General features: G+C 38.5%; 1 protein-coding gene across 10 annotated transcripts in view; it reads left to right on the forward strand.

The window, feature by feature from the left end:
- The window catches only part of Socs16D (Suppressor of Cytokine Signaling at 16D), a 687,555-nt gene that overhangs the window by 170,835 nt on the left and 503,461 nt on the right, over positions 1 to 13,259 (forward strand). For all 10 annotated transcript variants that reach the window (XR_010952690.1, XR_010952689.1, XM_067782188.1 and 7 more), the window contains exon 4: positions 2,698 to 3,747. Coding sequence is in view for 8 of the 10 variants with exons in the window: in XM_067782188.1 (XP_067638289.1) it covers positions 2,698 to 3,747 (1,050 nt within the window). In the remaining 2 variants the exon portion in view is untranslated. The remainder of the gene's footprint in view (positions 1 to 2,697; positions 3,748 to 13,259) is intronic.

Genomic DNA, 13,259 nt, shown 5'->3' on the forward strand with positions numbered 1-13,259 from the left:
GGAATTTTGCCAGACCCCAATAAATTCGAAATTGTTAAAAATTTCCCAACACCTAAAAATGCAGAATTAGCAGCCATTCATTGGGCCATAACATATTTTAGACCATACGTTTACGGTAGAAAATTTTTGGTCAAAACAGATCACAGACCCCTAACATTCCTATTTTCGATGAAAAATCCGTCATCAAAATTAACTCGAATCAGATTAGATCTGGAAGAATATGATTTCGAGGTGGAGTATATCGCAGGCAAAGAAAATTATGCAGCCGACGCATTATCACGCATAGATATTAAAGACCTAAAACAAATATCGGTAGAAGCGTGTAAAATATTAAAAGTTACGACTAGATCGGAAACTAAGAAAAATTATTATAATAAAGATTCCAGTAGTAAAACTGAAGAAATAAAAAGTCACAAAGAGAACCCAATAATATTTGAAGAGCTAAATAAATGTGAAGTAAAGAGACTAGTCCAGCTCGTTTTCGATCCTCCGAAATTACGTTTTAAAAAAAAAAGAAAGTTTGTAGCGAAATTAATATACAAAATCTAATTGTTGAGGCGAAGATTGATTTAGGTAAATTCTTTGCCAGGTTTATAAAAGAAGCCGGCAATTTAGGAATTAGAAAAATACAGTTGTCCTTAGGAGACAAATTGTTTAAAGATAATTATGCCCGGGTAGACACATTTAAAAAATTTGGTACCAAAGTTCTCAAAAATATAATTATAGCATTAACTCCAGAAGTTATGCACGTGACAAATAATGAAAGAATTAAAGAAATTCTTCACAGATTTCATGACGATCCTGTTTTTGGTGGCCACCCAGGAATAAATCGCATGACAAATAAAAAAAAAACAAAAATTTTGTTAGAAAGGAATGAAAAACGACATCTCAAAAAATGCACTCATTGCAATAAAAATAAAATAATAAAAAACTTGAAAGAACCTATGATTATAACCGAAACGCACACAAAAGCGTTCGACACAGTACAAATAGATACGATAGGCATTCTTCCCAGGTCGGAAAATGAAAATGAATATGCAGTTACTATAGTATGTGACTTAACTAAGTATTTAGATGCAATACCAATACCCAGCGAACACGCAAAAACAAAAGCCAAAGCGATATTCGAAAATTTTATCCTAGTTTATGGTTGCATGAAGACAATTATAACAGATATGGGAAGCGAATATAAAAATGGCTTATTTGAAGAATTATGCAAACTTCTAAAAATAAACCATAAAACGTCACACCTTACCACATTCAAACTTTAGGCACAGTTGAACGTAGCCATAGAACATTCAATGAATACGTACGTTCCTACATATCCATTGACAAAAATGATTGGGATGAATATCTTAAATATTTTGCGTATTGTTACAATACTACCCCATCTACGGTTCATAATTATTGTCCATACGAATTAATATTTGCCAAAAAACCCCAGACTTACGATTTTTTAAGAGAAAACACAGTAAGCCCATTATACAATTATGAGGCTTACGACAAAGAAATTAAGTATAGGTTACAAATAGCGCAAGATAGAGCATATAAATTAGTAAAACAGGCTAAAGAAAAGATTATGATAAAAATATTCACTATAAGGAAATAAATATAGGAGATGTAGTGTTAGTAAAAAATGAATCAGGACATAAGTTAGATAATAGATATAAAGGCCCCTTTAGAGTAGAAAAGATCGACAGAAACAATAATTTTACTCTAATTCCATGTAAAGTAGAAAATATCGATAGTAAAAATAATAACACTTTAATCCCATCTAGAATAGGAAATGAGGATAAGCAAAAATTTCTCAGTAACATAGAGAATAGCAATATCATAAATAATAAGAAAATAATAATTCACAAAAATAGACTTAAATTAATAGAATAAGTAAATTTTCAACCTACAAACATAAAATACAAAATATAGTATTAAAGTTATACTAGAATGCCCATGCATTCTCCAAATGCATAAGCAAAAAAGGGGAGATGTAGTGTAAACAGCCAACAATTTAAGGTAAAATATTTAAATCAGCTACCCTGTAACAAAAATAGTCTAAATGTTCATCAACACATAAACAACATTTTCAATTCTTGCTGACATTCACACGATTTAATACAGGTGTGTACAACACACAACCAAACAAATTTGCATTCAAGCAAATTTGCGAACGTTGCATTTCCCACAGAAGTTACAACTCAACACAGGTGTGTAGGTACATATTTTGTATCAAGTTGTATGTAGGTATGTAAGTATGTATGGTTAAGGTAAATATGTATGTAAGTATGTATGCTTAAACGTAAATATGTATGTAAGAATATGTTAGAATAATTTTGTATAAATAAGCTGACAACATTTGAATAAAAGAGCAATTAAGCATTGAGCTTTGATCACTCACAACGCAGTCTATTTTATTTCAAACCTTTTACAGTAGGCCAAACGCTAGACAGATCCCTCATCTAACCGACTGGGCAGTTGATTGATGACCAGCGCCTACAGCAGTGGTCATAACACCCCGCCCAACGTCTTGCCCTTGTCCACTGATTCGTGGCCTCATACAACCCCCATTGGGAAGTAATTTTCCTGCTATTTAGCATGCAGCTGATCAGTCTGGTCATGGCTGGATGTACTTCAAAGTAGTTAAGGTCATATATAAGATATCTACGTATATATATATATTTTCTTAATTTTATGTTATAGGGCCAAATGGATGCGTTAATAGACCGAACTCCCGGAATTCTTTAAATAGTCGTCTGTCAAGCTCCCATAATTCTCTAAGCACATCATCTACTAATAAGCCGGACGATTCAATTTTCATTACTCAGGCAATGTCTCATGACGCATTACTAACTCGGGAGATATCTGATTTTTATAATGTACCGATAGATTCAGATATATATGCTTTACCTATTGACATGGTAAAATCTGACAAATGCAGCAGAGTGGAGCACAAAGAGGACACACAGAAGGATTTAAATAAAATAAAAAATGTAACTCTTTCGGACTGGGATAGTTCTAGGCATTCTAAATTTAGTCATAAAACTAATCGAAACAAAAGAAATAAACGTAGCAGTGACATTTTCGAAAATGGTACAAAGTGTAGTAGTTACAAGTTAGATTCTACCGTAATTAAAGTAAAGGGTAGAAGATCTGATATTTTGAATACGGCGGAGGACCACATTGCTGAAAGTCAAGACCATTCGAACACACCTCAAGAAGGACTTCATAAGACTTTACGCGAGGTAAAAAAGTATTACCAAACACTTTACTTTAATACCGGCAACGAATCAATGGAAAATGACGAAGCCGTTAAGGATGCTGTACTAAAAATCTCGAATGAAACACTATGGTGCGAGAAGACGCCACATCTACGAAACAATATTTTTTCTAATGAGCGTAGTATTACCTCGAATTGCAACCCCAGAAAAAAGACTTCCAAAACCTGCAATGAAAATAATGACAAAATTAACAATAACATAAACAATTTGACTTTGGTTCATAACTATAGCAGTTCTCAAAGCAAAATTATCAGGGCGGATGATACATGCTGTCAAGTTATACGTAGCGAAAAGAAACAATTCTCACTTAATTTAAAACAAAAATTTTGTAGTATATTTCGTATTCGTCGATCGCAACATCAATATCAAAGGAGTCCGTCAATTATTGAGGCAAATACAAAAGATCGTAGAAGCACTGCCGAAAAACAAAAAAAATTTCAATCAAGAGCTTTGCCTCCATTACCTAACAAGAGTAAGTATATATAATTAGATTAAGTGAAATATGTAGTTGAATAATACGATAAATATCTTTGTCCACTTACTTATATGAGGAGTTCCTAACTAAAACGAAAGCACATTTTTAAATTATACTTATTGTATTAAGGTGGCTGTGGCTATAAGAGAGCACACAATCAGCCAAAAAATCACATTTACCGGACAACTTGATTCGAAGTTAAGACAGAAAGTTGTTTGTAGTTATTACGTTTTGGTCTGAAAAAGTTTATATTGCGTTTTGGTTTGGAAGTTATTGGAATTTCAGAGTTTTGGTGTGAATAAAAATTGCTTTTTATAGAATATAAAGTTTCGTGACATTACTTCAACTACCCTGGAAAAAATAGTTGGCTCATGTCCATAATTTTTGTCATTTTAGTACTTCAATATGAAGTTATGACCCAGATATAGATTTGCTTGTGATAATTCCATTAAGTTATTATTTGGAATTTGTTGGAAAGTTCTCGTCCATAAGTGTTTTATGGAGTACTCTGAAGGAGTATTCCGAGCTGAAGTAGGTGATCCTAGTCACTGACCTCGCAACTCGAATTGGGTCACAATTTTTATTCGTATAAGGCTCAGTTATGGCGCACTCGTACACTCCTTAATACTCGTATATTACTTCTTAAATCGTCCTTAAGCAGTATACCAGTACTCCACAACTTATCCTCATTCATATAAACATAACAAAATTTTTAACTCGAGAAGTGTTGAAATTGTATGAAATTATTGCGATTTACTATGGCACGTATTTGTTTTTGTATTGTATTGTCAACCTCACCTAACCGTGGTGAATCCTGTTACTTTAACAACCGAGGCTCTGGCGACCCCAAGTTCCTCTTGGATGTACGGGGTGGAGCGTTGCGGCCTAGAAGGTTTTATGTAGTGTGACTCGTTACCGAGATGGTCGGGCTGGGGCCTTACTGGAGCTTTGTTACCGGAACGTACCGGATCTGCATCCGGCAAAAGGCCATCAACATCGATTGGCCTTCGGGGAGTGTCCTTATCATTACAACAACAACAACCTAGTTGACCATCAGGCCATAAGGCTAACTTTTTTATATGCAGCCTGATACCGAATTTATCCGGATACATACATATATCGCACACCTAGATGAAAAATCTGAAATTTTAAAGTTATGGCTACCGCCAGGCATACAATTCCTACCAAACTGTATTCGTTTTACATCCACTAATCAGCTAGAAATTACTTTGAAAAAATTAAAAATTGCTTTGGCGCATACGGGAGAGGCTGTAAGTTTTTCGCGTTTTCTGAAAAAATTTTTTGAGTTGATCGCTGTTTTGATATGTGTAAAAGCATTAGGTATACCTAATTAAAGTTTCAAAGTGATTATCTTTATAAGCACGTAACCTTATATGTAAATAACTAGCATACCCGATAGATGTTGCCCTGCTAGAAAATAGGCTTTCCTATATTTGAAAAGTGTCCCTTCCTCCCATACATATAACTTTCTTATAATTCAATCACTAAGTTCAATCACTCGCAAATTGTCATCGATATCCTCTAGCGGGAGTCCTGGAAACTTGCAGTAAAAACAAGGTTGGGAGGCGATGGTAACTTAGAGGCGTTGTTCCACATTGCAACTGAAAAGATGGTTGGTGTCATGTTGGGACACAAATTGTGTATGTCAGTTTTTGTTCTGGACAAGTAAGGGTTTACCTATTGCCGTAACCAGGTCAAAGTGATGCCAGAGTTAACCGCGTCTCCTTGTGAAGCCTGCTTTTCTCTACTGCTAGTTTCCCTCTCCATATAGCCCATCCACACTTACGCCGACTTCAATTCCCATTCCCAGTCCCAACCCCCATTTTTCGTCCAGTTCCACTCCCTCTACCTATCCCACCATCATTTCCTCGTGGATAGACTGTAATGAACCATCTGCATCATGCCTCCTTCTGCCACCACATGGTGCGACATTGGGATCTTGCTCCTGCATTGACTTTTAACTTGGATTCTCATAAAAAACTCAGAGATTTACAAAAAAAATTAAATTTTGAGGCTCATCGAAATCAAACAATAAAAAAACAGTATATCATATCTACTACCGCGTAAAGAAAGAAGAAAAAGGTTAACTACTTAACGCGTTGCATTGTTTGGGTTCTTCCGGCAGTTACAGAGGTGGAAGGCTAAGCTGTCGGTGCACTTCCGTCTACACCAACCCAACCTACTAAAAGAATAGTAAAATTTGTTCTCTTAGCCCAAACATACTTACCATTGCCCCTACCACCAAAAGAATTTAAACCTTCATTTTATTTTTTTTTACAAATCCTTAAACTTTAATCAATATCAAATATAACTATTTCTATCCTAAACTTCAGTTTTTTATTATGTATATGTATATTTTTTTTCAAACGTATTTCCAAATGATTTTTAATTTTTTCGTTCGTACGTACATGTGCATTATGTATTTATGTATGGTTATGAGTAAACATACCTAAACTGTTCTTTACATTATGTATTATTCTACATTCGAACATGTTTGTCGAAATCAAATTCTCAATATTTCATTTTATTTCGAAGTCTCTTAATTCAAATTAAATTCACAAAGTCAATTTACAAAAGTTTCGCATATTGAAGTTAATTCTCTTAAACAAAAGACATTTCTCAGTTTTCTTTGATTTATTACACCTCGTAATTCTTATCTCTTTATAACTAGTCGAAAATGTTAATTTGAGATTTTCTCATTAAGCACAATTGAAAAGTTCCCTCATTAAATGTATTCTCTTACTACACTAATAAGAAATACAGACATTCTCTCCATTATTTGAAACTCAAAATTTATAGTAGTTAATTCAGACATTCTCATTATGTACAAACGTTTGAGTAGATTTCTCATTAAGCTATTTTTGCTATAGATACTGCCATAATAAAAATATTACCAGGTAAAACCGGTGAGAGGCAAACCACCTTTAAAAAAAATTTTAAAATTATCACTGTTCTCACATTTTTATTTTTTATTTTGTATTTTTTTTTTTTTCATAACAAAAACAAAAAAAAATTTATGATATTTTTTGTTACATAAACATTTTGCAATTTTATGCAGACCAGAATTTTCAGTCGTTAGAGGAAAGTTTTTTCGGTGGGCAAGGAATGAAACAGCCAGCCTCATTCGAGACTTTCAAGCTCACACATAATATTCTAATTTCCGGCATCATAGGACGATCATCTCCTGATGGTTTTTCTTCAACACATTCTTTAGAAATTTATATCTCTGAAGAGATCAAGGCCAAGCTTTCCTTCCAATATGGAGTATTCGTTTATCTACAAATTGGCGGACCTAAATACATGTTTTATGCCCACGCAAAACTTAATCTGCTAAGGCGGACGACTCTCACTAGGGTAGGCACCTTGCCGTTGGTGTGAGGGCTTAGCCGAACTCCATAGCGCCGGACTATGAGGCGGACCTGTTTAGGACTGGCATCTACGCCGTTTTGCCTCATAGAGGGGCGGCGGGATATCGGTGACCAAGAACTGCCAACCCCCTATTCCAGGGTGTTATGCGGAACGTGCCTATTGGACAATTTGCAGCCAGTGGATAAATTAGGCTGTATTCGAACGGAGCCTTTCTGATACCGGGCCACCTCGGGAAGTATTGATGCCCTTACCACAGTAAGGGGTGCTGCTGTGGCGGAGGGTTCTTTCCCCGTATATAATACTGTACCGCTGAGTCCGCCTTGTTGGGCAGGTGGTCGTACGACGAAGATGAACGACTCATTACCTAGTTGTAATAAGGACGATGATAAGAGGAGGACTAAGTCACAAGCCAAGGACGACAAATACGCATTAAGCGATGCGTGGGACTCGGGGAGCGAGAGTAGTGCTGATTGAACTCTGTGTTGGAAAAGCATACAAATGAAAACGGAGTAGCAGAGTGGAGAAGGGTACGGAGCAGAGGAAGTAAGAGAGCTCTCTCTCAGTACTGTGCAGCACTATGAATTGTCCAACACCTGGGAGAAGTGGTCGATCCAACAGAAGTGGAGATCGAGTGCTTGGAATAGGCTCATGACACAGGATTGGAAGGTACTTACTGTATCTCGGCCTACGGAGGAAGGTCAAACAATAAACAAGCAGGTGGAGGATATATTGTACACGCAGCTTGGCAAAATGTCCTTTGGTACAGGCAAAATTTACATGCGGCTCAGGAAAAGAAGTCCCGAGGATAAAAATCCTAACACGCTAGAAGTAGGTGAAGTCGAAAAGGACCTCAAAAGCCTAAGAGAAAAAGGACATGTGGAGGTAGCCGACGTCCCCACGAAGGTGTTAGAAGAGGGCCTACAGCCAAATGGTGCTGCGAGTCGCACAGAGGAACACCCGGCACCGCATTTACGAGAGGATGAAGGGGGCCTCGAATACTCTAAACCAAAAGTTCAAGGGGAGGAGGACGACGTCACGACGAAGGTGCTGGAGGGGGACAAACAGCCTGCGAGTCTGACAGATAAACCTCCAACACAGTAAAGTGGCGTCGAGCGAACTCCTCCTAACCCTTGAGGATGGTTCGTTTGACGTGGCGCTGATCCAGGAGCCGTGGCTCTCATCGGGAGGAAAGGTTTCTGGACTTAGCGCGCGCGGATTTGGCGTTTACTACGCGCAAATGGAAGGACGGGTGCGAGCTGTAGTAATGGTAAGGAAACAGCTGCATTCATATATGCTGCTCAATTACACTACTGACCTCTTAGTCATAGCCGTTGAGCAAAAGAATAAGCAGGCATTTATCCTGGCATCCTGCTACATTGCCCATGCTGCCGAGGTTTCACCTATGGAGTGCAAGAGGCTAGTACAGGACGAAGGGCGCATCCTGCAAACCAATTTGCAGATAGCCAACAGGGGAAATGTCCCTACATACATTGGTCCAACATCCAGCAATGTTCTGGATATTACATTGAGCTCCGAACGATATATCAAGGTATGATTGTACGGTTCTTGATAGACCATCCTTCTCAGACTATGCGTATATCAGCTTCAGCATCCCCCCAAAAGAGGGACGTTAGAAACCCTAGGTCAAGGAACTGGACTAAATTCCAGAAACAGGTAGAAACAAAACTGGGACAACCAAAAGAGGTTGCCAATGTGGAGGAACTGGAGGAGCCTAATGAATTCCTAACAAGGAAGCTTATGACTGCGTATACCAAAGCTTGCCCTCTAAGAAGATTCAGAGGAAAAGCGAAGCCGCCATGGTGGAGTAATGAGCTGAGTCTTCTAAGAAGACAGGTAAAAGAGATGTTTAAGCTAGCAAGGACCGCGGAAAGGGAAGCGTGTCGAGACGAGTACAGGGATCTACTGAGGATCTACAAGCGTGAAATTTCCGAGGCGAGGAGAATCGCATGGAAAAGTTTCTGTACGGACATAGAGTGCTACAGCAAAACAGCACGGCTGAAAAAAAGTCCTAGATAGTGGAAACATAGTCCAGGGACTAATAAAGAAAGAGAACGGGAAATGGTTACGTAATAGTGAGGAGTCCCTTGAGGTGCTTTTCGATACACCTTTCCTATCGGGAGTTGGTTTATAAGAGCCAGCAGACAGCACTTACACTTTGATCAAGGAGCTGGTAGTGCCGGGATTGGTGACCGATGTACCGCACTCTTGGAGAGCTGCTAGCTTTCCTACCAAAGGCGGGGAAGATCGGTCACGTGATCCCAAAGACTATAGACCCCTTAGCTTAACATCATTTCTGCTCAAAACCTTTGAGAGGCTGATAGATGTGTACATAAAGTTCAATGTGGATGAATAGCTGCTCTCCACAACACGGCATGTGTACACTAAAGGCAAGTCGGTAGACACCGCATTGCATAGGGTGGTAAAAAGCATAGAGAAAGCCCTGGATTATGAGCAATATGCTCTAGGAGTCTTCTTAGACATTGCCGGGGCTTTCAACAATGTTTCTAAATGGGCGATTATGGATGGTTTTAATTACATTAAAGTACATCCAGCCTTAACCAGAGGATCGGCTGCATGTTAAATTGCAGGAAGATTACATCACAATGGGGATTGTACGAGGCCACGAAATCAGTGGACAGGGAGAGGTGCTATCACCTCTGCTGTATACGCTGGTCATCAACCAACTGCTCAGGCGAACCAATGAGGGACCCGTAAAACTTACGGCTTACGCAGATGACGTTGTCATAATTGGAAACTGCCTTCCATCGATTAGGTCTTTGATGGATGGGGCGCTTCGGGATATTCATACCTGGGCATCTAATGTCGGGTTGACAATCAACGCAGAGAAAACGGATTCGGTTTTGTTTACTAAGAGGCACAAGGTCACCAATTTGACAAGGCCCAAGTTAGGAAGGGTGATCCTACAGGAGAAACCTTGCACAAAATATATAGGAATCATCCTAGACAGTAAGCTGTCGTGGAAGCTCAACGTGGAGGAGAGAGTGAAGAACCCCTCAACGCCACTTGATACATGTAAAAGAATGCTGGGGTGTACGTGGGGCTTATCGCCCTCTCTTTCTCATTGGGTTTTTACAGCGATTGTAAGCCCTATTCTATACTATGGAGTTCTTGTTTGGTGGAAAGCCACACAAAAAATAACCTACCTCAAAAAATTGGAGGGGGTATGCAGACTATCAATGCTTAGCATTGCGGGAGCCCTGAAAACAACACCGAGAGTCTGCATTGTATTCCATTCTGCACCTTCCACTTGTAGACGGTTGGCGCAAGGGTGCTCAAATGGAGGACGAGGCGATACATGTGTACACAGATGGTTCCAAAGTAGTGGAAGGAGAAGGGCTGCGGTATACTGTGCTTATCCGGAAATACAACAGATCCCACTAGCCGTAACCAAAGCAGTAGAAACACTAAAAGAGAATAGCTTAAGATGCAACCGTGTTAACTTTTATATTGAGAGTCAAGCAGCAATTAAGGCAATAATCTCGCAGAGCACAGCATCTAAATGCGTGTTAGATGTGTAAGCTGTCTGGAGAGAATCGGGACAGAGAGAAGCATACATCTGTATAGGGTCCGAGGGCATATGGGAATGAAAAAGCAGATGAACTAGCTAAATAGGGCGCATCCCTTGAAGCTTGCTCCGTAGACGTCCCAATTAGACTGGGCGAGATTAGTCGAAGGCGAGCACATGGTCGAACAAGCGGGAAAGGCGTGGGTTCAAGCGCGGGGCTGTAAAGTGTAGAAGATTATGTGTAGGTCTTACAACCTTAGACTAAGAAAGTTGCTTCTATCATTAAAAAGAGAGGACTGTAGACTCATGACGGGTATTCTGACTGGACACTGCCTTCTGGCGTCACATACCTTTAAATTAGGCTTGGTCAGTGGTAGCAGATGTAGGAAGTGTGGGTTGGAGGAGGAAACGATCGAGCACGTTCTGTGATCGTGCCCTGCGCTTGGCAGGCAAAGATTCCAGCTATTAGGAATGATACAGCTGTCAAATCTAGAAGCAGCAAGTGACTTAAATCCTAGGAAGCTTCTAGTATTTGCCAAGAGGACGGAGTTATTTTATAACATAGGTCCTGATTTTTGATGGGGTTTTTCAGTTTGGTCGTTAAAACAAACTTCTGGTAACACTACGGACTCATTCAGTCTATGTGAGGTCCTCATGGACCGGCCAGTTGAACCTCACCTAACCTAAGGCGGACGAACTTTTGGTGCCAAGGCAATGCGGACGGACAATCGATCCAATTTTTTGAGGGATGGGCCAGCACACTACTTCTATACCATGACGACGGGATTTGGCCCTACATCTGGTGATCTCAGCCTCCACAAATTAACATAGTTCAATTGGACGATGATGTTCAGCTAAGCTGCAAGGAGCTACAGCGTCTTTGCTGACGTGGGCAAGTTATGGGAGATTATCTCTGAGTTGAGGTTAGCAGGTGGAGGAAGACTTGATCTTCTTTTTGCTCCAAAAGTGCGCCAGTTATCGCGAAACACAAAAATCGATTTTAAAACAATTCCTTACAATTTTCCATTAATAGCTTACATTTTAGTTTATTTGGCGTTTAAAAAAAGTGAAAAGTTACAAACCAACACATATTCACCCTTTTCGCGAGTTTTATTTTCACTCGAAAATCTTCACAGTTTTTGTTCACCCTATCGCAGAGGGTGGCGAAAAAATGTTTCGTGTTCGAAAAAGATTTCACCTTATCGGCAACTCTTTGTTCGGGCGAAATGAACACCCAAATTTGTTCACTTATATTTTACAGGCGAACGAGAGGAAAACAAAATTTAAGTAATTTTTTGTTTTGAAATTTCATACTCTTATAATTATATGTTATTTTATTATTAGAAATAAATCAATAAATAATGCGGAAGCTGAGGGAAGAAGTGAAATTCCTGTATTGCTGTAAATTCTATTTTTTATGACAACGTATCAGTTGGCCAAGTTATCCATTGTGGACAAAGCAACGGTTCCAAAATGTTGAGCACCTCACTAAAACAAGATTGGCTAAGACCCACTTCATGGTCCTTTCCGACGCCTTTTCCCTATGCGAAAAAACGAAGACATGTACACAATTTTACTCCAAATTTTTGCTTCAATGGTGGCAAGGAGTGGTAAGAATAACTAGCAAATATTAGAATGCCGACTTGTTTAGCCTGTAATATTGGCGAAAACTAGTTGAAAAAAATTAACTTGTTATTCAAAAATAGTAATTTTTAGCTTACAGTGAATCATTTAGCTCCAAAGGGTTAGAACTTTCCCTTAATTGCCTCCGAACCGCTTTCACATTTATGTATATTCTCTTCACGCTCAATCAATACCAACATTATTGAAAAAAATTAACTTGTTATTCAAAAATAGTAATTTTTAGCTTACAGTGAATCATTTAGCTCCAAAGGGTTAGAACTTTCCCTTAATTGCCTGCGAACCGCTTTCACATTTATGTATATTATCCTCACGCTCAATCAATACTAAACATTATTTTATACATTTTTTATTTCTATTTTTGTTGTATTTTAAGGAAATATATGCTTGGTTACAAAATTTACACAATTGTAAGTAAATTATTTCTTCACTGCCAATTCGCAAGAGAACATCAGCTGTTTCGAAGTGAACTTTTGTTCGCCCGAAATTGCCGATAGGCGGAAAAAGTTCACCCGAACGAAAGAAGTGAAGGCGAACACTTTTCCGCGTGAACTTCGCGATAAGGGTGATTTTGATTGTGTTTCCTTTGGTTTGGCATTTCCACAAAGTTCAAGAGAGTGATTTAAATTTTTTTTTAAAAATCAAAAAACCATTATGACCGCCGAGAAGAGAGAATGGTTTTATCTTCTTATAGTTTTCATAGATGAATGGATTTGCGACTATTTGTTTCGAGAGAGCGCCGTCATGCGCACATTTTTTATAACAGGTGTCAATGATGCCACTCCAAACCAAAATAAATAGATCTGAATATGGGGATCTTTGACAAACATTTCGGTGATTTTATAGTTTCAATCATTTAATAAAGTGATTGTCGAAAAATATTAATTTCTTTAAACTTTTTTTACAATAATACGACTAGTTAGAGTTAAAC

Source organism: Eurosta solidaginis, chromosome 4 (genome assembly GCF_040869045.1).
Source record: "Eurosta solidaginis isolate ZX-2024a chromosome 4, ASM4086904v1, whole genome shotgun sequence".
Lineage (NCBI taxonomy): Eukaryota > Metazoa > Arthropoda > Insecta > Diptera > Tephritidae > Eurosta > Eurosta solidaginis.